Source organism: Agelaius phoeniceus, chromosome 2 (assembly GCF_051311805.1).
Source record: "Agelaius phoeniceus isolate bAgePho1 chromosome 2, bAgePho1.hap1, whole genome shotgun sequence".
Taxonomy (NCBI): Eukaryota; Metazoa; Chordata; class Aves; order Passeriformes; family Icteridae; genus Agelaius; species Agelaius phoeniceus.
The window spans coordinates 50,626,416-50,650,336 of NC_135266.1; the positions used below are offsets into that span (position 1 = coordinate 50,626,416).

Genomic DNA, 23,921 nt, shown 5'->3' on the forward strand with positions numbered 1-23,921 from the left:
TCTGGAAGCTCTGTATGTTGAGTCACTGGCTCTCAAGTTGAGTCACTGGCTTGGTGCACAATTCTTACAAAATTTTCTCATTAAGTCCTTCAGATCCTCTTTTATTTGGCTGTAATTAAAGTACTTACACATCCCATTAAAAAAAAATAGCTGAAGTAGGGAAATATAGCACTTGATTCTTGGGGAAGGACTGTGTTATGCCTGATCCTTCTGCCTTTGGAAAGAAAGACTAGGGTATGGGATTTTGCACCTACTGACTGCAGCATGAATCTCACATAAACATTCTTATACATTCAGGACAGACACAGCCCCGTTAGACATGGATTTGAATTTACAGAAGGAAGGGAAAGTACATCCTAGCACAAGTGCACACCTTTGGTACTGAGGCACCTCCACTGACACCTCCCTCTGCTTTTCCGCCTGCCGCCTCTGCTCCTCCAGCTCTGCCTGCCGCCTCTGCTCCTCAGCCTGCTGCTGCTCCCTCTCTTTACGCTGTCTCTCGAGCTCCAGCTCTTGGAGTTCCTGTTCTTGCTCAAAATGCCTGGTTGCTTCTTCCTGGACCCTCCGTTCCTCCTGAAGCCTCCTCCTCCCTTCTTCCTCATGCAGCGAGCTCGCAGCCAGCTCATTTTCTCCATCTTGTTCTGGCTCCTCAGGAGCATTTGCTTCAGGGCTTGCTCTCCAGCTGGACACAGGTGGAGCCTGAGAAGTGACGGATGTTGTGTTTAGGGTTAGAACGGTCTGCTCCTGTGGCAAAGAAAAAAAAAATCACGTTTTTAGATGTTTTTTAAATAGATTTCTTGCTCAGAAAAGGTAATTTATTCTATGAGGTAAGCATGTATAAAATCATCCCCAGCACTTCCAGTGCAAGATGCAGGGTAAAGTGTGGTTTCACATTCTCCTAATTCAAGAGCTTCAATCCACACACCAGCCTTAGCAAGCACCACAGGCAGCATGGCCACAACTATGCGAAACATTCTGCTATCCCAAGTATCACTTACATGTCAAGCCATCCCTTCCCCGCTTAAATACCCATGGAAAACAAACCTTTCCATGATACCCAGCATTTCTCCCTACTGTTTTGACTTAGAAACCTGAGACCTACTTAAGAGTGTATACACAAAGATATACGCTGCAATCTATATCAGACCGATGAATTTCACATGAATCCTCATGTGGAGGCATCTCCCACTCTCTTCCATTCTTCTACTATTTCAAAGTAAAGCCTCAGACCTATCACTCTATGACGCTTTTCTCAAAAACAAGAAAAAAACCTTTCAGTAGTCAAAAGATGTTTTAGTTGCAGGAAAAAAATAATGTTTATGGGTCCATCAAAATCTCTAATGACAGAAGAAATACAAAATGGTTTATATTCTTATACAACAAAGTCCTCCAACAGCTCAAAAAGCTTTCTTATTGAAGTTCTAAGCCTTAAATTATGGTCTACTCATTCATGACTGTGTAAACACAGCTGATCTAGTTTGGATGCCTGAAGCAACACTCACTTAGCAGTAGAGATACCTCAGACAGTTCCCATACTCAGGAAAAAGTTGTTCATCTTCCCATAAACAACAGACACAGAAGTCAGCATATATAGAAACTACACACATTCAGTGTTTTAAAATATATAACTGGAAATCTAAGGTTGATTTGGTATGTAAATTTATCAGATGAACTGTCTGCCAGTAACAAGCCAGACACTTATGAACATGCTTCCTGATAAAGTATTGAAGCAGAACTCCAACAAGTAGCACCAGGTGGTAAATAAACAGTAAAAGTCTCCATTTATGATCACAATAATTAATACATGCTGTGACTTTTTGCCAACATATTTTTCCTGTCAGTTACCTAACCAGCTCATAAGGAAAAGACACAAATTCAACATATCTCAATACATCCCACCTACTCTTTTCCATCTTATTTTTGCAATCTCTTTCTACCAAGTCATAGACAACAATTTATTTTCCAAAATGAGAAGATAAATGACATAACAACCCTAATACTTTGCCTGCTTTCATGTACCTAGTATAAGGGAAAAAAAGCCCTCATGAAACTAGTCAGTAAAGCTTTATTCACAGCCTACCTCATCAAAATACTTGGAACTCTCTTTTTCTGCTTCTTGCTTAGCTCGTAGCCATTCTTCCCTCAGTTTCTCTTGTTCTCGTTGGTATTTCTCCTGTTAGGTTAGATTGAAGTTAAGCATGCAAATAAGAAACATGGTATTTTTTACTTTCATTTGCACTTACATTGGAATTTAATGTGTTTTTTTAACAGACCAAACCAACCAGACAAAAAACATCCCTGAGCTCCACTAGAACATTAGGTCTTCCACAAATAAAACCCTGGCTCGAATACAATCCAAAGAAGTTCCGTAATTGATTTTTGAGTCTCCAGGCTCATTACATGCTAAGTTTCACAAAAGCCAACCTCATAGTCCCCGTCCCCCAGTTTAGTTACCATTTGAACAAAAAAACCTCAGCTATCTAAGGTATTTCTATAAAAACACAGTGGTTGTATTTAACTTGGAATTAGGCACATTAACATGATAAATATAAAGAAATCACTAAGTGAAATAGTGAGCAAGATCTCTCATTCTTTTGAAATGTTACCTTAAACAAAACCCAATTTCTGGACCTTGAAATTTGTCTTTTGACTAGATTTGGTATGAAATCAATATAAAGCATCGCTTAAAGCCCATGGCAAATGTTTTGGTGTTTTTTTCAGTCACTACTTTTATCTTGGGAAAAGCAAAATATTTAAAGATGTCAAAATTATTCCTTCTAAGATACTGGAAATAAGCAAAGAAAGACTTTGCCTCCTTTTTTTTGTTATTTGAAAATGCATTGCTAGGATCATGGGGAAGAGAAAGATCATTATTACTCTGGTCAAATTTATCACTTCAGGACTAAAAAAGGCAGAAGAAAGAAAAGTGATAGCAGATGGCTGAGTCAGCTCTCAAGAAAGGGGAGCCAAGGTTTACACTCTTTAAAGCCATCTCTTCAGGTATCAAATGGAACATCCAAACCATAATGGAGACCACAGTTAAGTTTAGGAAGGTACAGCTGCTGCCCTGCAGAGTTTGCAAGCTACAAGGATCAAGAAAAGATGAAACATTTAAAAAGCAAGATAGATTCTATGCTTGTACTTTGAGATCACAGTTTTCTGCTGAATACAGCCAAAGAGGGCTTGTGCAGAATAAATGATGTTCATTGATGTCTCTCCTTGCCATCAGACTTCAGACAACAAACTTTAATTTAATTTGCTGAGATGTGTCTCTGAACATGGTTGAATGTGCTTACACTTCATTGAGCTGAGCTCTTTGCAGAAATGTAAGCTCGAGTTTTTTGTGCTATCCTAAGACTACAAACAATGCCCCTTCCCTCTGCAACACGCCCCTCCAGCTCTAGCTAGTGGTTATCAAGATGGTTTTGCATTAGCAGATTCAGCTTCCTGACTCAGAGGTCCTGGGAACCAGATTATTCCAACTGATTAGCTGATTGTTAAATGTCAGGATTCTAGCAGGCAGGTACTGGCTGCCTTCTCCGCATATATGAATACAAGGCAGTATCACTAATTGAAGGTAAAACTCGGGCTAGGGGCATTTTCCTTAAGGGGAAAAAAATACAATTCATATTCACAACAGAAGACCACTTAGTTCTTCACTTATCCTTTAAATTCTGTTATCATTAAGAACATACCAGCCCCAGAAGATTGAGCACTTCTGGCTGTAGTGCATGCACATTGTGTGTTTGATTTTATGATGCTCACTAAAGCATTATCCTCTTTTTTTTGAATAACTCCTAATGTGTGCAACTGTGCAGGCCACAAAATGCACCTGGGAGTCTCCCCAGGCCATCAGTAAGAAGAACCGCAGAAGTCACGTGCCACTTGTCTTCCCTTGTTGCTACACACGGGGGATTGACAGCCCATGATTATGAAGATGAATTATACCTGCAACAAACGGTCCTGCTCTTTTTGCCATTTTTCCTGTCGTTTTCGCTCTTCCTCTTGATCCCAAACCCGACGGCTAGGAGCGCTGATGGATGGGACTGGGAGCTAATATAGCACAGAAATGAAGCTGCATTATCCTCTTGCCATGTAATCAACACTCTACATTTTAAAACATTTTTTCAGAGTGAGAAATAGAAACCATTACCAACGCTAGAGCTTTATAGTGACAAGGACATAAATTAGCCTTTTCTTCAAATGGACAGAAAGCAACCATGCCTTGACAAAGCAAATCTTAGCCAGCACTCTCAGATTTGATCAAAATTGTAAAGCAGTATAGAAAGCGATAGAAAGCAGAGAGCTTCTTGAAAAGACTAGGATTATACAACCAACTAGTAGTTCACAAATAGTACTTACATCAGGCATTGCAGGCTCTGGGCCTCCTGGGAGATGTGGAAGGAAAAAAGAGAAATCATTAGACCCATACATAACTACTGCAAGACTTGTGTAACTGTGGCAAGTCTGTGAGCTTCAGACTAATTTTTTCTTCCTTAGTAAGACATGCTTGTATTTGCCCTGCTGAACTTTCTCAAGGGCAGAATTTATTAGGTGCTTTCAGCTAATGTGCACAATTGTTTCAAAGCTTTGCATGCTCACAAGTGCCATCAGCAATTGCCTGAATTAGCAGTACACCTTCCACTGTAGCAACACAAAGGTTCTTCACTATACCTCTCCTATTATTATTGTTGTGAAACCCAACTGTTTAGCATGACCAATACCCAGAACACTGCACAAGGGTAGAGAAGTTATTAATCTACTGCCCTTGGCATGAATTAAGAGCAATTGACATCCAGTGGCAACTTCTCCACCACAAAACCATGTATTTCTGCTCTCCAACTTTCCTACTTCCAAAAGCACACTTGAATTCAGTGAACTGGTCACCATTCACCACAAACCTTTTGCTATTTGAGGCTATCACACTTGGCCTTGTCATCCTGTGACAAGATTATATAGTATGCTAATTTATTAAAAGTAGGGAAATGGGGAGAAACACAAATTTAAATGTAACAATTTCTTAAGCACCGTCACTATTTTTGTTTGTTGACAGTGTACTTGTTACTTAGCTGTCCAAATTTCAATTTTAAAAAAAGGCATAAAAGAAAAAAATTGCAACATTATTCTGAAGTATAACCATATGAAGTGGAAAAAAAGTTCATATTTAGGATACAAAAGACTCTAATGAGTCACAGGTTAGCATTCATTCTATATGTACATAATTTTGTTGTCACTGTCAGACCACAACAGCCATAGTGAAAATCAGGCAATCAGCTTAATCTATTGCAGTTGTGCCAGGAGATATTAAAGGGAAGCATAGACCTTTTTTGCTCCCCTCTTCTCTCACCCCTGTAAGCTTATGCTGAACTCCACAGGAATCTTCATGTAATTGCAAAGCTGAAGTGTCAAAAGTTTAAAATTAACAAGCTGTACTGAACATGCACTCTAGAAATACAACCTTGTCCTCCCCCTCAAGCACAAGTGAAATACCTCAAATATTGTTATAAAAATAAGTAAAAGAAAAAACTGATTTCTGCCAGCCATAAAATAAAAACCAGAAAACAACAACAACAAAACCCCAACACCAACAAATAGCCACCAACAAAATTCCACCATATTGTAGATACAATATTGCAGATACAGCAGAAGTATTTAAAAAGCACACAGAACCACAAACACAGATATCTACTGTGGCATTTCACATATCGCTTCTGGCAAAAAACAGAAATCATCACCACTAAAAGCAAAATCCTGGCCCCACACAAATCATTGGCAAAACTCAACTGAGCTTCCAGCAGGCCAGAATTTTACTCTTTCAGGCTACAGCAAAACAGAAAGGCATACATAGCCCAGAGACAGCATAAGACATACAACATTAGTGGAAGTATGTGAGCTGTGACATGCAAAATGCTGAAAAAGCAACCTACAAAACCAAAATTCAGTGCCTCGTTCACTGCCTTTTTTAAAAATGCTGGCACATGAAATTCAAATTTTATATCGGTCTTCTTGGGATCTTGTGACATCATCACAGAGTGGAAAGCCAGGAAAGCCAGCAGATGCCTTTTTATACCAATTTACGCAAAAGCACAGAGCTGCAACTCAAACTCAAATCCAGAGTTAAATACTTCATCAACAGCTCTGAGATCTTCTCTAAACCTCTGCTGGAATATTCACCATTATTCTTGTTTTGTAGGTAGTAGCAAACCTGAGCAGAGAGTGCCACCCTTCTAACTTCTACCCAGTGGGGAAAAAAAAAAGTATGAACAACACAGAAAAGATTTAAACAGCTATAGATATAAGAGAACACGCAAAGACCCATTACCACAAAGGTAGACCCATGAATTGTAAGAATAACCTGATGACCCTGGGGAAAGAAGGGAAATTAATTATGTTGCTTCATTGTAACTGCAGAAACAACGCTGAAGAGGTAGAGCACCCAGCACCAGACTTGTTAGGGAGAGTGTGCAGCAGGAACAATTTCATGGAAGTACATGAAATGTTAGCTCTTTGGTTTACCTTGTTCAAAAAATTGTGACCGCCTTTTTAAGTTTTTCAAAGAAATAGGTTCAGATGCTATTTGAAAAATAGAAAGAATACAAACAAATCAAAATGAGGTGCCTTTTTTTTAATGACTATAATGACTGGATAAGAAGGTTCAGTTAGACCTCCCATACACTGCAACATCACTTCTGAAAGCAAAAAGCCCCTGAAACACAAAGGAAAACCTTAGGAGGTTACATCTTATACTAATTAGGATTTCATTTTATCAGTAACAATGTCCAACAATAAAAACAGCACAAGTGTCAAATTCAGTCTCTCCCTGTCTAATTTAACCATCCTTGACTAGGATTCAAAGTTGAAATGAGGAGGAGCCTAATGACCATTCAAGGCCACCAGAAAACATCTCCAGAGACCAAGTGATATCTTGAAGGAATTTTTCTATGAATTACCACGTGAATTCAAGCTAAAATGAAATACAAAGCTCCTACTTCAGGATTATTATTCCATTAGGAAGTATACATACCTGGTTTCTCTCACTGCTGTCAAGTAAGGCTATAACTCATAGCCTCATATGCAATTATTATTCATATCAGAATCATCAATATTGTTGTCCAGGAATAAAAGTAAAGTAATATAATAGTGAAAATAGCCACTAACCCCCAAACCTTACAACTGAAAGAGGCAGGAAAAAGTAGCAAAAAGTTGAGTACTCTACACTCTTCCTGGGTACTAAAATAAGTCAGTACTCCTGCTAACTCAGTCACCATACAATGCAGTAGCAATTACAATAAACTGTGTGCCTTCTTGCCTTTCACCTCTACCACACATTAAATTTACAACCACTAATGCAGAGACAGGGCCTTTGTCGCAGCTTTGTTGTCAGTTCTCAAACTGGCTTGCAAACTGTGGAAGCAAGCTATACCCAGTTTGGATGCAAAAAGATATCTGTCTGGGTTTTGGTTTGTTAAGGTCTCACTTCACCCACTGTATAACACTTCCAGTCATTACTGACTTAGTGTCTGTGCTTGTCACAAACCACACCATTAGCAGATGAAAAGCAACAGTGGTTTACCTCTTTGTTCATTAGAGCCAAGATCTCCTTGCATTCCATTTATTAATTTTGTTTCTTTATCCTGAAATATATAAATGAATAAATAAATAAATAAATGTCCTAGGCTCATTAGATTTGTGGAAGTTTATCCAACTACGCATCTTTCCTATCAGGAACTGCATGTCACAAAACATTTCATAATATTTTATAGAAAGATACAAAACAATCTAAAACTTCCTCAGTGTAATTTATAATAAAGCTACTGCATGCATTTGAAGGACTCAATAACCAGCTGTGAACTGCTGCAGAAATAAAATACATTAGCTAGCAAGAAAATTCCAGAAGCCAAAATCTTCCTATTTCAGCTCCTTGGCAGGCAGGTTTTATTTGCAAGTAATTTGAAAGCACATATGCACCTGTTCTTTGTGGCTGCATCTTCCACACAGGCTAATAATTCAGGTCAAAGTCTTCTCTGAAGAGCAAACGTTATACATGGTTTTAATCAAAAGACAGCCTGCACCTGTTTTAATATTTATCATTCACCAGTGTTCTCTCATGAATAGACAGTAGCAAGTCTTTAAAACATCTTATTTACCTTAAGACATGCACAGCTACCTCTCCATATTTCAGATGCAGGGTCCTATACTTGTATTGCTTAAGGAACAGAAGATTCACAAGTTCTTTTCTCCATCCTCCCACTATCAAGACACTAAATTTTTTCTTGCTCCCCCCATCTCCCATGAACCTTCAAAAACATACTCACAGAACTTTGAAGGCTGCTGGAGAAATCTCTTTTTGTGGATATGGTGGTAGCATTTGAAACTTTTTCTCCCGAAGTTGCATCAATCCATTTATTTTCAGATGTACCTATAATGTTGGTAGCCACACTGGTGAGATTGAGGATTTTATGCCTTACATGTGGCAGGGAAGGCAGGTCTTTGCCCCAGTCTTTTTGGTATGTGGAGGATTGAGAAATTAATATAGACAGTAATGTCAAAGAACAGAACAAGAGCTATTGAAAACATTAAAATAACACAAAAACAGAAGAAGGGACACACAAATCAGGTGGAATTTGTGAAGACAGGAAAAAGGGCATTTATAGCAGACCGCCTTCCCCAAAACTGCAAGTGTTAGTCATAAACCAGGTAAAAGTTTGCCAAAACAAAAGATGTTTTGCTGATATGTGCTACAGCAGCTGAACATTAGAGAGGAGTTAGCATTCATTGGACACTATTTCATTAGTGTTAGTAAGGATTGAGAAAATTCTTCCAACTTTACTCACTCCAGGTACAATGAGACTCATACACTATCCAGGGAAGGGTCATTTTCATGTCCATGCTCATCAGGAAGCACAGAGAGGAGGAAGAAAAGGCAGCCTAAACTAAATTGGCAAATTGATGAGGCAAATACAAATGATGCTCTTCTCACACACTCCATCCTATCTCCCTTCCCTACCCCTCCTACTGAAAATTTTATTCAATTAGTTTTTTGCCACTAATCTCACTCTTCAGTTGTATTAGGTCCTATAAAGTGATTTGTTTCTTGTCTCTTCCTAACCCCCACTGTTTTTACCCCAGTTTGCTGGTAATTTATTTACCTAGCTTCCCACTAAAAGAATGTTTTGTATTTATACTGTGAAAGAAGTCACTGGTCACACTTCCAACTCTGCAAAAATTCTTCTAGAACTTTGAAAGGGTTTCCTGATTAAATCATGCCAAGTCAAGACATGCTACAAAGGCTTTCAAGCCAGGATGGAAACCCTCCCTACCCAGAATGGGTAGTACCATTCTGGAGAGATTACAGCACCACAATATTTGGGTCAATGGCCAGAATCATAGCACACAGGTGCTGCATCACCCACAACCTTACACCTCACTTCAAATGCTCCCTGAAGAAAGGAACAGAAGATCCTCCTTCCCTGAAGAAAGGGAGCTGGTGATTGAGACAGAGGGCCTTTAAAAATTAGTGATCCCCTAGTGATCCTCTAGTGACCCCCTAGAGATCAGACCCTCTTAATTCTTGTGGTATGCCAGGGAAGAAAATGTTAGATTCCTTTTTGTGCTGATTGCACACTTTTTTACCTGTCCATCCTCTAAGAAACAGGCCAGAGCACAAGAGTGAGGTCAGTAGTTCAATGTTTTGCAGATTTGCTTGTCAAGACATTTCTAATGCTCAAGCAGTTAAAAAAGCCAAGTTGTGTTAAAATGCAACAGACACATTGGCAAACTACTCAGCTTAGATACGTATTACTGCTGTAAGGCTAATAAGGACTCTCAGCTGTCAGGCACAGCAGAGACAAAGCTTATTTGCCTTACAGAGCATACAGTATCTGCCTGACAAAACAACTCACCATTCTTTCCATATCGTCTGACATCCATGACCAGGTTTCCAGTTTCTAATGCTCTGTTGATGGCTTCTTCCCACTGACTGTGGTCCATATGGGAAACCTTCGTGCCGTTGACAGCAATGATCTCATCATCTACATGCAGCTGACAAAGTGCTGCAGGGCTGCCTGCAGAAAACAGAAGAAAAATGTTATTATGTCTCCATATTTTTTCTTTTTATCCCAGTTGTGATTGGAAGAGAGTGGATTGGGGAATCATTGAAAGAAATACCTAATGGTGCATATTTAGAAAGTCTTAGAAAAAATCACTACACTGTAACATAAGCTCAGTAAACTCAGTATCAAAGCAGCTTTTCAATTTAGAACATAGGAGAACAAAAAAGAAATCAGTCTTCCGGACTTTAAGTTTCAGATTATGGTCACCCCATTTAATAAACAACCTCTGTGTTCAGTCTTCACTAACTCACCTTTATAATCTGTGATAGTTAGTGAGAGAGAGGCAGCACCATAATGTCTATATCCAATGATTAGCTGAAATTCAGCCAATGTTTGGATAATCCTCTTATTTGTCAAAAAACCCCAAAAAAACAGCCTGCACTTTGTTAAGTGCAATAGAAGCTGGCTTTCTTGTATTGTCATTTACATTTTCTGAGCTCTACTGACAAGAGCATGCTGCTTTATTGCTTTGCTAGAATAGTTTATTAGCTCTGAATTGATTGGTAATTGGACTCAAGATATTGCTGGATATTGTCCCACTAGACTTCCCTGGATTCTACTTATTTTATCTATTAAGAGCAAACTTTATGGCAAGTTGGACTTTGAATCTACTGATATTTTGCAAGACAAGCTGCACTTTATACTTTTTTCATCTGCTACACATTGGCAGGCAATCTCACTAGACTAAGGACAGAGTACATAGAAGACCAGTTCATAAACTTTTTTCTATTTAATTCAGAAAATTGATAGGCTGAGAAACTCGCACTCTCCAAGCAAGATTTTACAGATTACTTATGAATGGTTCTTGCATTAAGAATTATTCCCTTAGCAGAATAGAAAATAGAAAAGCCAAGTAAAAATATAGTTAAGGATGGCACAATAAACCCTCACGTTAATAAAACAAGTTTGAATTACACAGTGGAAGGCTCTGTGAAATCCACACATCTTACTTAAAATATACCAAGAACAATGCCATATTACATTATTAGAAACAAATGTGGACAAGTATGACAGAAAAATTTAGACGCCATATGCTTCACCCTGAGTGTCTTTTGACTCATTAGTAAAATGCTGCTGTAAGTCTGGCTCATCCACTAAGGATTCAGATGGCTTCACACACGAGGGATAAGAAATTAAGAAATGCTCTGTTTCCTGGTACTGCACCAAATAATGATTGATCACAGTTCACTAAAAAGCACCACTGGCTTCTCTGCTAGAAGAACATGGCTCCATACTATATTGTTCTGCATCATTCTTAAAATATAGACTAAAAACTTAATTTGCTGTTATCAATACTAATTGCTTTTAAACTTAGTGTGGAAGAAAAGGTAGGGTTTTCATCTGAAGGAAGAAATATGGACAATAGTTTAACTGGAAAAAAACATAGATCTCTAGGGGTCAAGAAGATGCTAAAGAATCATGGATATTCAAGTCTGTTAATGGAAGGTACTACTAAGAATATTATCAGAGATACTAATACTGAAGTTATTAATTTCAACAACATCATGTAACATTCAGAATCATGTCTGATATTTAGTACCATATAGTTTAATCACATCTGGATTAAGCCTTATGCTCATGATACAGGGAAAGCTTCAGGCTGCAGCAGAGTCATTAGCACTCATAATTTCTGTCTTGAGTTGTGACAGAATAAGCCCCCAGTAACCAAAAAAAGCTTGTGTTCATAGTATACCTCGATTGACTCAGTTTTAGGAAGGGAAGGGAGTTGAAGATTTCACAGTTCCTCCTATAATATTAGTAGAAAGGTATATGCAGACCATACTCCAACCATACAGATTGAATGAATAGCAGCAGTCTTTAGGTCTGGACCTCAAATAGCCAGAACAACTTACACTGGTCAATTTTTGGCCGGTAACTTTGCCAGCAGCTCTTCCTCCTCAGTCTCTGGACAAAAGGGCTTCTCAAGAGTGCAAACCAGGGTGCCTACAGTGGGCTTCTGCTCTGACTCACATCCAGAGATGCCCACAGAGCCTGCCCAGAAATTCAGATGCCAAAAGTTGTATGCTACCAGCTGTCTATCTCTGTCCAGCTCTCCAACACTATAGGAATTAACAATAATTTCTATATATTCCTATAAAGGATTTAGTTTTCATTATATAAAATATGTACTGCTTTTATGTTTTTCATAGGTTTTCCTGAAGGTAAAAGACTTTTCTTTCTTACTAGTCCCCAGTATAAACAAAAACAACCAAATACTCATTTTCCCTATGTTCTAAGTTATCTCTAACCTATCCCCATCTGTTGTTATTACAATAGATAAACACTATCTCAATGATAGAAAAAAAAATAAAACTTGAAGGATGTGGATCAAATTTACTTTGTCCTACATGACTGCAAGTGTTTGATCAGACATGCACCCCTGTGCACACAACCTCAAAAAAAAATTATTGCAAAGGGAAAGTGAAAGGGGAAGGACTGAAACAATAAAGATTATATGGCACTGGGGAAGTTGGCAGAACAATGTCTAGATTAATGACTCAAGGCTTTCTATTTACCTAATTTTTAGTGTAAACGTTGAAAAGTCCTTTAAAAAATGAGAACTATCCTTTTTTATATGTAGTAAGTGGGTATCATTGAAATACATGTTACAAGCTTAACTCTTAGGTTTTTGAGAACACTTACAAGTTAATGTTGCCTACTAAGTAGTTTTCTTAGTGGATTTTTTTAAGGAATAGCACATTTAGAATACAGAGTCATCTATAAGCAATAAAAAATATACATGCTGGCTATCATCTCAAGAAAATCATACAGCTAGTTTGGATAACACAATCTGAGAAGTATTCCTGGAAGCTTCTTCTGGGCTTAAGAAAGAGAAAAAGGTGACTAGAATGGTTGGTTGGGATTTGCCAAGCCTAAATCACAGTTGACCAACCTGGTTATCTTCAATGATGAATTGCTTAGGTCTCAGTGGATGACGGAAGAGAAGTGGTTACAATCCACCTTGCCTTTAACAAGACCATTGACATGATATTCCACAGTACCCTGGTATCCAAAGTGGGATGGTATTGTCCACAGGGCAGAACGACCAGACGGTGAAAAACGGGCTGGGCTTCTGTGGGAAGTGGTTAATGGCTCTTACTCAGCCTGCAGGCTGCTTACAAGTGGATCTCATGAGGATGTATCCAGGGACCTGCCCTTTTTAATGTGTTCACCAATAAGCAGGAGAAGGAGGAAAACACACCCTCATCAACTTTTCAAACCTTGCCAAAAGTGAGAGGGTGGCCAGTACAATGGCTGCTCTTCAGAGCAGGAACCTGACACTCAACAAGGCCACATGCAGGGTCCTGTTCCTGAAAAGGACTAATCCCAGTGATGGTATGGGCTGGGCATTGATGGGCTGGAGAGCAAGGCTGGGGGGCCCTGGCAGTGGTGGGGCTGTATGAACACTAACATGACCAACAAATCAAGACAAGTGGCCATTCAATTCACTCAGCACCTCTTATGCCACACTGACAATACTGTGTCCAGTTTTGGTGTTCCTCTGTAAGGGAGACATCATTTAACTGTGGCAAGTAAAATGGGAAGGTACTGGGATGGTTTGGGCTGGAGCAATGGACCTGTGAGGAAAGGCTGAAGAGTATGGGCTTTTTCAGCCTGGACAAGAGAGGCTGCACGAGAACCTAACAGTAGTTCCCGCCCAGTACATACCAGGAGGTCCCTGAGAAGGGAAAGCCTGCTCTTCATTGAAATTTATGGCAGGAAAACACAGAAAGGTGGTTATAAACTGGGACAAAGATCGGTCTGACTGGATATAGAGGGAAAATTTTCTCTGAGAGGATAATGCCCAGAGAGGCTGTGTGGATTCCATTCTCAGAGGGTCTCAAACCCCCATGGGTAAAAAGCCTTAGGCCACTTAGCCTGAATTCCATCTTGACATTTTTTTGAGCAGTGCATTGCCCTACGCGATCTTCCAAGCTGAATTATCTGATGACTTATCCCTAAAAATAGGAAATACAACATTCCCAAGAGCCTAGCTGAAAGCATATATTACTCTTTCAATGGGTCATCCACATCTTTCATCCTTCATTTCTTTAGAAGGGAGCTACAGCTTTTGAGTAACGATACAAGATGAGACAGTTGTTGGAAAAAAAAGTGCTGAACACAGGCTACAAACGACAGCACTAAGATACAGCCCATTCTCAGTTAAATCTATTCTTTGTGCTCTTTCCTGTGAGAATGGTAATAAAGCATAACAGAGATAAAAACCACAAGGCCTTCACCTTCTCCTTGGGACAGAGCCCATGTGGACCTTTGTGAATGACCAGCAGGAACATTCACTACCCTCACATTTCTCCTTTTCAACTTGCAGTGCATATCGACAAACCCCTGCCTCCAAGGAGGGAAATTAAACCCAAAGCCTAGCAGCAGGAAAAGCAAAGGGAAAGTTATTCTTTAGGCAAAATAAATATTAGTATTCCAGAATCACAGAATGAAACAGGTTAGAACAAACCACAATGGTTCATCTGTTTCATCCTTCCTGCTCAAGGAGGGTTATCCTAGAGCAAATCCAACTATGAAAAGTACTCAGATATAGTGGAAAAAGGCCGCTTCACTTCTTGAATATGAAAAAGAAAAAAAAATCCAAGACTGCTCATTAACTGCTGTTAAACAGTATTGTTTCCTCTCTGGAAAGCATAATACAGCCCTAACTAAATTAAAAGTTAGCTAAAGAAAGCATAATACAGAGCTGGCTAAATTAATAGTTTCCAGCTATTTCTCCTTTCTCAGGATGATCTTGTGTTAGGTGGAAAGAAGGGCACAATTCAATATTCCTCAAGTATTATTGGCAATGGGAAATACCATTGTTTAGAAAACAAGCATTATTATGTGATTTGCTTAGGTCTTTGTTGTTGGTTTTTTTTTTTAGAAAATCGAGCTCATTCTCTGCAGAAGACTATTAAAGGTTAGAAATAAACTTTATGTATGTGTCATCTCAAGACAAAAATGTTTGATTTCCCTGAGTATTAAACAACTGAAAAAAACTACACTGGAAATCAATTTAGAAGTTGCAACTACTTAAGAGCTGTCTCCAGAATTCAGCATGACTAAGAAAGGAGAAATTGAACAAAGAATATTAACTCCTACGTTTCCTCTGCAAGTGTTTACAAACCATGTGAAGTGAAATCTTTCAAACTCAGCTGTAAGAAACAGTCTGGATATTGGAAGTCTGTATTTGCCCCTAAATACTGTTCTGTAAGAGGCTCAGTGAACAGATATTCATGTTTATACCCTCCTTGATTAGGAAAATGCATTTTGGTATTTCTCAATTCAACCTGTTTCAAGAGATGAGGGTTCACAGAAATACATTAGCAAACTAAATAGTGAACTTTCAGTTCTGCACCTGATGTTTTGCAGCATTTCTTAGCAGCAAATGCCTTAATTGAGAAGCCTCTGCAAATTAAACATAAGAACAAAAATTTGTGTATATATACACATTTACCTTCTTCAACTGTCTGTACAATGGCTCCTGAAGAACTCCAATTTGTTGTAAACCCAAAGCTGCGACTGTGGCCGGGTCTCTGGTTTATACTGATTCTCATTTCACTGTACTGTTCCTGAAAAATAAAACATGACACTACAGTATCTGGTATCACAGGAATCTAAATGAGGGAAAGTTTATCCTCTAAATAAGTGAGGCTGCTCACAATGTGCACTTTAATCATCTATTATTAGCATCACAGACAAAGGAAACAGTCCTGAAGTCAGTTAACTAACTCATTTGCTTTTTATTCCAACAGGTGTGTTTGCTGTTTATATTTTCTCTACATGTATCTTTCACTCTGTATTTCTGTTATTTTAAATGTTTTGCAACACAATGCTAAGAAAATTTAAGAACTTGGAGGAAATTAAACCTCTAAATGATTCTTTGTGGATTTTCTTGTGAATTTGTGACATGTACTGCCTCCTCAGAGAGCATCAAAGATGTGAAAAAGCTAGATAACCGTAATCAGTCCTTTTTTTTTTTTTTTGCATATCCAACCATAAGAATAAAGTTTCCTTTAGGCTCAATGCTGCAACTAGGTTTACTTGGGTGCACAATCATCTTCTTGATTTTATGTGAAATACTACCAAGCTTGCTATGGATTTTGTAATAGAGGGTTTAGATAACAAAACTAATCCCAAAATCAGCTAAATCCAGATCTTTCTTGGACTTTCAAGATGCTTTCAGAATCTGAATCAAAATCTAACATCAGCCATTTTAAACAACAAGAATATCTGAATGGGAAAACATTTTGTAACACTTGCTTTCAATCCCACGCTATATTTGGAGCATGTGTTGCATACATTAACATTCTAAGGTGAGCTCATTAAAAAATTAAATGCATGCTACACACTTCATCAGCATGACACTGACATCAATATAAAAGGAAAAAAAAGATTTCTGTCAAACAATGTTAAGATGGATATATTCCAGCAAAATGTGCATGGAAGGGACCCTGCACATTTTCACACATGCATTAAATGTACGCCTACATTTTAGTTCCCTAGCGACCCAGCCTTCCTGAAGAGTCGGATTCATTTTCCCTAACTTAAAATATTTAGAAGTCTAGAAACCTATGCCAATTCCTCCAAGCTCCTCTGTTGTAAGACGCAACAGGCAGCTACAGCAAGCACTGCACAAGCAGGTGCAGCCAGCCAGTCTCAGGGAGGTGCAGCCAGAGGTGGTTTCAGCAGCACCCAAGTACTGGATAGAGAAGAAAACAACAGCGCACGGCATCATCCCAAGGTATCACCTCATGTTACAGGAATGTTCCTGGGAAAACACTCCCCATTACAGCTCAGGGTAGAAATTAAGTCTTTTCTTCACAACACAGCTACTGGCTTGCAAATGCTCCCATACAACCCAAATCCTTAGGTGAGTATATTAAAAGTGAATCTACTTAACAGGTTAGCACACTGGGCTGGAGAACATACAAACCTTTTGAGTTTGAGTATGTTCCTGGAAATTACTACTGGTCTTAATTTTTTTTCCTCACCATCCCAACAAGACTCTTCAGATCTCTCTCTTGTCAGAGGAGTAATGTGACTTTGTACACTGAATTTTAACACTTTTATAGGTCATCTCTAAAACAGTGCACCACAGACCTGGTGTTATGGCCCTGATGACTAGTGAGCTATATCAATCTCTCTGTCAATGATTTACAAACACGTCAAATGGAACTTGCATTCCTTTACTTGGAGCTTGGTAAGTTACATAATACAGCTTTTTTTTTTTTAACTTTTAAAAATATCTTTTAAATGCCCCCCCCCCCATATTACTCACTTGTAGGAGGAAAGATTTATAATCTTTTAACTAATGACAGGAGAAAAACAAATGGACCTAGTACACGCTATTCTCATTTGCCTTGCTTAAACAGATACTAAGAACTTGCATCGAATCTGTCAGTTTTCACTGATTAAACCAGAAATTCCTCTGCCTGTTTTTGCTACAACACAGGAAAAAAAAAGATTATTATCTCATTTTCTTTTTCCTTATACAGCAATCACAGTTTCAAATAATTATGATAAATTCATTAAAATGGCCAAGTGGCATTAAGGGTATTAAACTGCAATGTGTTTCTTTTCCACAAGTGATTAGGAAGAAGAATGTTTGGAAGCAAATGAACTTCTAAAAAAGTTGTTATGGGAATTTCATAAATCAGCATCCAAGGTCTTATGACCTTCACCCAAGCAACTGGCACAATTAAGTTTTACAGCAGGATCAGGAATGCAAATCTGTCAAGGGTTACGAACTGAATCATCAGATAGTACAGCAAGGTATTTAGTAATTTAAAATTAAAGCTATTGTTGGTGAAACATGCAATCAGTTGGAGGAAACAGCACTTAAGATACATATTTCAAAAAGAACTCTCAAAGACCCAGCCCCTTTACCAACAAGCACATGCACTAAGAGACGGTGATTTACTTCAAAATTAATATGAACATTAATTAGATTCAAATAAATAGCTAAAAAAAAGATTCAAGCCACAGCAGATGGAAAAAAGGATAGTGTGATACTGATGTTTATGGCCAGCCTTTGAAAAGCTGATCTTTATTTTCCACCACCAGTTTAAAAGTGCAAATGAATGCTACAGCAGCTCACGTAATTCATCTGTCACACCTGATTATATGAACAGTGTGCTAATTTGGAGAATAGCAAAAAACTTTGCAAGCACTTAACACATGTAGAATAACTAATCTGAATTAGAATGATAAATAAAATTAAGCACATGACAAAATGGATAGGGAAAAATTCAGCAAAAGAATAATTTTTTTCTTTCCCCTAAATTAAATCAAAGGAAATAGCAAGTCTCTGAGATGTCCTCTTAGTACCAGAAAAATACTTTAGTTATTTTCTCTTTTATTCTGCTGTGGCATTCAGTTACACCAAATAATCACATTATTTCCACACTTACCATGGATTTTGAATCCTTAGGGTCTGTCAGAGTTGCAGTTTCTGCAGAAGATGCAAGTGAAAGAGAATCAGGAGGAATGCCATACTCTGGTTTAGGAAAACTACTTCCAGCATCTTGGTTTTGGGACTTTAAAGGTAATGCAAAACTAGGAGGAGGTGTTGACTGAACACCTTTTTCCTCCTCTTCCTCCTCACCTCTGCTTCTGAATGCACCAGTAGAGAGAGGGTGTGCAGAGTCTGGTTGTGAAAAGGAAACGCTGGTGAACAAAGTTTGAGTTCTTTTAGCTTTTTCTACTTCTCCATTGTATTTCTGAGCATCATCCATCTAGGAAAAAATGACAGCTTGGTAAATAAGTGCTTTAAAAAGAAATCCTTGAATATTTCAGTGATTTTTATATTTAACAAAACCACCTCTCTCTTTGAAGCAAATTCTGGCTCCTGTACCCATTGTTAACTACCTACTCAGAAAATTTTTTTTTTCTCTTGAAATGCTTGCAGAACATATAGTCCAGACTTAAGATAAACTTGTTAATGCCATCTGCTTAGAATTATTATTATTCTTGCCACTTTTTAAATTGAAACAAATAAGGATTTAAGAGATAACTATGAAAATCATCATAGTAATGGGGCAGGGGGGGGAATTAATTTCATTGTTTCAGTGCTTTAGAGTGTAGACAAAATTCAGCCTAGCATAAAACTTCAACTAAGTCAGCAGAGCAGAGGAAACTTCTATCACCTGAAAAATTTATCTTTAACACTTAATTACTGGCTCCAGATAATTACCTCCAATGACATTTTTTTTATAAAGCACACAAAGGAGACTTACTACAAGTAATAAAAAGAATATTTTACCAAATATAGCTACCAGCTTTAATTCTAGGAGTCCATTTAAGCACAGAAACACAAGTAAACATCTAAAGGCACGACAGAACTTCCTGCTCTATTAACACAGCCTTCATCACACAGGAGGCACTTTATAAACAAAACCAAAACATTAAAACTACTATTCCCCCAACTATTGAAGACCCCAAATTTACAAACTTCAAGAATGAAGCAGAATTTTACCGTGAACGACCGTGGAAGTGACGAGATTCCTCTTGAGTGGACACCAAAAGGTCTTGGTGTAACCACAGATGTTAACCTGGAGGTATCAGTTTTCTGGTAAGTTCTCGGGAGAGAAGCTGAAACCTGAGCTGACCCAGTTTGAGCATTCACTGAGTAACGAGTGGACAAAAGCGCCGGGCTCTGCTCCCGCTCCAGGCTCTCAGGAGGAGCAGGAGCTTCTCGAGCAGCCGAGCTCTCCAGCAGGTTCTCCTTGGGAGGCTGGGTGGTGTACACACTTTTACTGTCCTTAGTGCTGTAGGAAGCATCTTCTTCCAAACGGTGATCTTTGGCTGCTGACCAATCTTTTGCTGCTGTGGAAGGTGCTTTGTCTTCACTGAACACATCATCGTTCAGTGAATATGCCCAGCTGTGTTCCTGTTTCTGCTCCTCATAGGAGTCCTGATCTCTCTCTTCCCTATGGGAATAGAGCCTGTTAAAATACCAAAGTGACCCAGCAAACAGGCAGACCTGAAGTCTTTCAACTAGTAAATGTTTAATGCTGAACATAATCCAAATAATGCCTCACCAGTAAATAAAAATTATTAGCATAATTTAGATTTAAAAATATATGAAAATATTAATGTATTTATCTTCTTCCACCTCCTCCCCAGTTCAGCACTCTCAAACATACTACTATCAGGCTGCCACCATGACAGAAATCTTTGCCAATAAAATGATCTAGCTGCACATAGCTGTAAATTATACAGATACACATAGGTTCAATTTACACATCCTCAGAAATTCAGATTTATTTAGGAAAGAACAGGAAAAAGTCCCATAACACTGCCTGAACTGTGTAACTGTGCTCAATGTTTCTGAAATGCTATGCTGAATTTTAGATACCTAAATAAGACAGTGCCCTGAAATTCAGCTAATTATTATTTTTTTGCTACTCATTCCTTTGTTATAAATGAACAACTGCTACAAGGATATCCTTTAAAATATAAGTTATAGAATTCTTATTGATACTGAATATTCAATACAATTACCATCCATACTTTTATTCAGGCAACTAATTTTTGTCCTCACAAATAAGTAAATAATTAAAGAAATCCAAAAGATTAGACCTTTTTTTACAAATACATGTCATGTACATATTACCTTCGGCTTATTCATATGTGCATTTGAAATAAATAAATAAATAGATAAATAAATAAGACTGTCACCACTAGAGAGGGTACTGTGCAGTTTACACTTTTTACTCTTCAGAAAGTAAATACCAAGAGGAAAAATTAGGGATGAAGGGGAAATCAAGTAAAAGTTTACAGCTCTGTGACATAAATTAATATTCTGGCTGCAGTTCTCAACAATGGCTAAAAAAATAGCAAATGTAGTAGAAGAAGGAAGATAAATAGTTAACTTTATCCATGAGTAAAAAAGGTAGCTATCCAGTTCAGTGCTATTGTTTTAACTAATTTAAAGAGAATGCAAATATTGATTTCTTAATACTTTTATTTATGGATAGTAAAATATCATTTATAGAGAAAACTGCTTAACATTCTGTGTAAACAGCACATTAGAAAACCATATTCAGCCCTTCAATTGCCTAGATTTCTACATTTTATTTTGCAACTAAAATTGTCAAGATCTCTGTAGAATCAATTGCAACTTGTTGGTAATAGTGACTCAAAAATTTAAAGGCATAAAAATGCTCAGATTTATGTTCTTACACATAATATTCCCATTAGGACTATTACCTCTCCTGCTGCATTTCCTTCAGTGACTTGGTACTCCTTCCAGACACCTCAGAGGCTCTCCTTTCAATTTCTTCTCTCTCTTCCTTTTTCTTTTGCAATTCTGAAGTGTAACTCTTTCTACGACTCTTCCATTTTGCTAGATCCTGTTTAGAATTACATGAATGTATACTATCAGATTTTCTCAAGGCCTCACAGGCTTACAGAGGTATCCCATTATATGCTCTTTATTGGCCTGATTTTATTTGCATGCCTGCATCACAGCCACATTTTCATGTACCTTTCCCCTAAATGATAAAGGGGTTGTCATGTTCTATTTAGGGTTGCAGGCTCACTGCCTCCCTAAGTTAACAATTGCAATTACTGGACTATAGGCTATTTAGCCCATTTTTTCTCCTCTTAACATTTTCAATTTTATTCTAAAATACTTCACCAATCACACATAATTGAAAACTAATGCACATGCAATCTGAATTTCTTTGTTGAGGGCTTTAGAGTTTAGGATACCATTATTTTTCCAAATCACTACTATGTTAGACTGATTCACTAGCTTGAGAATAAATATGCCTTAAATTCTAAACTGAAAACAGATATTTCTGTACTTTCTTCATTTCTGTAAAACCGCAATGTGAACTGGCAATATTGTCCATGAAATACCAGAGCTGAGTTAAGGGAAGTACTGAATATTAGAACTGAGATGCATTAAACAAACAACTGTGAACTTCTTGTTTGGTGCGTTGTTCTTAATTTTGGCTTCTTGTTGATACTCATTGTCAAGCAGAGATTTTAATAAAATGAAAAGTCTTTAGCTATGCTTATGATGCTGTGCAAAACTACCATGCAGTTTACAAGCTGGATTTAAGACAGCATTATTAGTGGATAGGAGCCTCAAGAATTTGCACAAGGAAGTATTATTTATTCTCCTTTCTCCCAGAGGATCAAATACTCAGACATTCCAACCATTTCTCCAAAAAAGTATTCAAAAATTGCAGATAACACAAGAAACTATGCCCTAACTTCTCTCTGTGTCCACAGAAATCAAGCCTGAAGGCTTTATTACAATACATACAAGTTCTATCCTGAAGCATTAATCAGAAACTTAGGAGGATATTTAAAATAATTTCAGTTCTGCATTAAACAGGCATCCCCAAAAACTCTAGTAGCTGTATGAGATGAATTGTTTTAGAAGACAGCCCCATTAATTGCTGCACACATGCCAAAGTTTTTTTACTAGGGACAGTGAAGGCAGGTGACACCCAGCCCCTCCAAGCAGGATGCACAAGAAGAGGTGAAAAGAAGTCCTTACTTCTTGCCACTTTAGATCTTGCTCTTGTAACTGTTCTTTTATCTTCTGCAGCTCTTCATAACGGATTTTGCGCAGTGTCTGCAGCTCCTCTGCACTGACATCATTCAAAGATTTACTCCTAGAAAGGGAAAAGAGAACTCAGCTTCATAACATCCTAGCCCTCATTGACATGAGTGAAACCTTCAGAGAGAGAAAAAGATTTATATTAGTACAACTGAATGCTCATGAGTGTTATTTTGAATGGAGCAGGAAGCACATGGGCAGCCAATGGGATGTGCTGTAGAGCCAACACACAAGTCATTAGTTGGGTATTTGAGCAAATAAAATCAGGTTAAGGGAATAAGCAGCTCTGTACATCTCCATCCTGATCATTCACATTGAGCTCCTCCTAGAACACTGCTACTTCTGTTTTAACTTGCTATTTTCTTTATTGATCTTGTTTCTTTCTTTAACCCAAAAGGAATCCCCTCTCCCCAAATCCAAATTCCCACCTTGGACTTCTCTGCTGTAACACCTTCTGTATCACCTCCTGTCCTTTCCTTCCTTCCAAATCAGTTATTGATGCCCATTTCCAAAAGATTAAGAGTCAGACAGGGCCAAATGCTCAGTTCATGGGCATCACAGGCCCCACTGGCCTATGCTGATCCTCCCCAACCTCTGAGATGCTTTCCATTAAAGTTGGGATGGCTAACACAGCCATCTTCCTGCTAACTTCTTCAACATGGCTACAGTTTCCCCCAGGAACTCCTACTTGCTAGTTCCCTTTAACCTAATTTCCTAAAAGCTCACCTTTCATGCTCTCCCCCACCACATGCTATTTTTTCCTTTATTCTTTCACACTGCAGTGATAAACATAACAGGACATTTAGTTTAGATATAGGACAAGGCTCCTGATGAGATTTGACCACAAGCCTCTGAGACAGTAAGCAAAATGCAGGTGTTTCATCATAAGGTTCAACGATGTAATGCAAAGGGAAAGCTAGGTCTCTAGGGCTTGGGGTTTTTTTGTTTCTTAGTATTCAAAAATACCTTTGTTTTTATTTATTCAAAGTATGAGTTATATAGAGGGATGCAATTATGTTCCAGCAGGACTTAAAAATGTGGCATTTCTCTTATATGATGGAAAACAAGATTAAAACCAAAATAGATTCAGCACAGAGCCTTACTCTAATCTGTTGCATTCCAAGAGATCTCTGAACTAACAAACCAGACTCTCACTTCCTCCCAAGTGGCTGAACTCACTTTCATTGGTAACATGAGACTGGCCTCTGGCCTCTAGAAATAAAGGC

At 38.1% G+C, this 23,921-nt stretch overlaps 1 protein-coding gene across 14 annotated transcripts in view; it reads right to left on the reverse strand.

Annotated features, from left to right (window-relative positions):
- LMO7 (LIM domain 7) overlaps nt 1-23,921 on the reverse strand; it is a 132,033-nt gene that overhangs the window by 12,735 nt on the left and 95,377 nt on the right. For 11 of the 14 annotated variants that reach the window (XM_077173597.1, XM_077173595.1, XM_077173594.1 and 8 more), the window contains 14 exons: nt 22,633-22,750; nt 21,330-21,472; nt 19,594-20,047; nt 18,724-18,853; nt 18,530-18,570; nt 15,574-15,688; nt 9,903-10,064; nt 8,316-8,500; nt 7,574-7,634; nt 6,323-6,364; nt 4,363-4,388; nt 3,949-4,053; nt 2,081-2,173; nt 374-744 (listed from right to left, as the gene is read on the reverse strand). In XM_077173597.1, coding sequence (XP_077029712.1) covers nt 374-744; nt 2,081-2,173; nt 3,949-4,053; nt 4,363-4,388; nt 6,323-6,364; nt 7,574-7,634; nt 8,316-8,500; nt 9,903-10,064; nt 15,574-15,688; nt 18,530-18,570; nt 18,724-18,853; nt 19,594-20,047; nt 21,330-21,472; nt 22,633-22,750 — 2,046 coding nt within the window. Of the gene's footprint in view, nt 1-373; nt 745-2,080; nt 2,174-3,948; nt 4,054-4,362; nt 4,389-6,322; nt 6,365-6,516; nt 6,574-7,573; nt 7,635-8,315; nt 8,501-9,902; nt 10,065-15,573; nt 15,689-18,529; nt 18,854-19,593; nt 20,048-21,329; nt 21,473-22,632; nt 22,751-23,921 lie in introns of all 14 variants that reach the window. The other 3 variants (XM_077173598.1, XM_054654511.2, XM_077173596.1) reach the window with 3 other exon arrangements.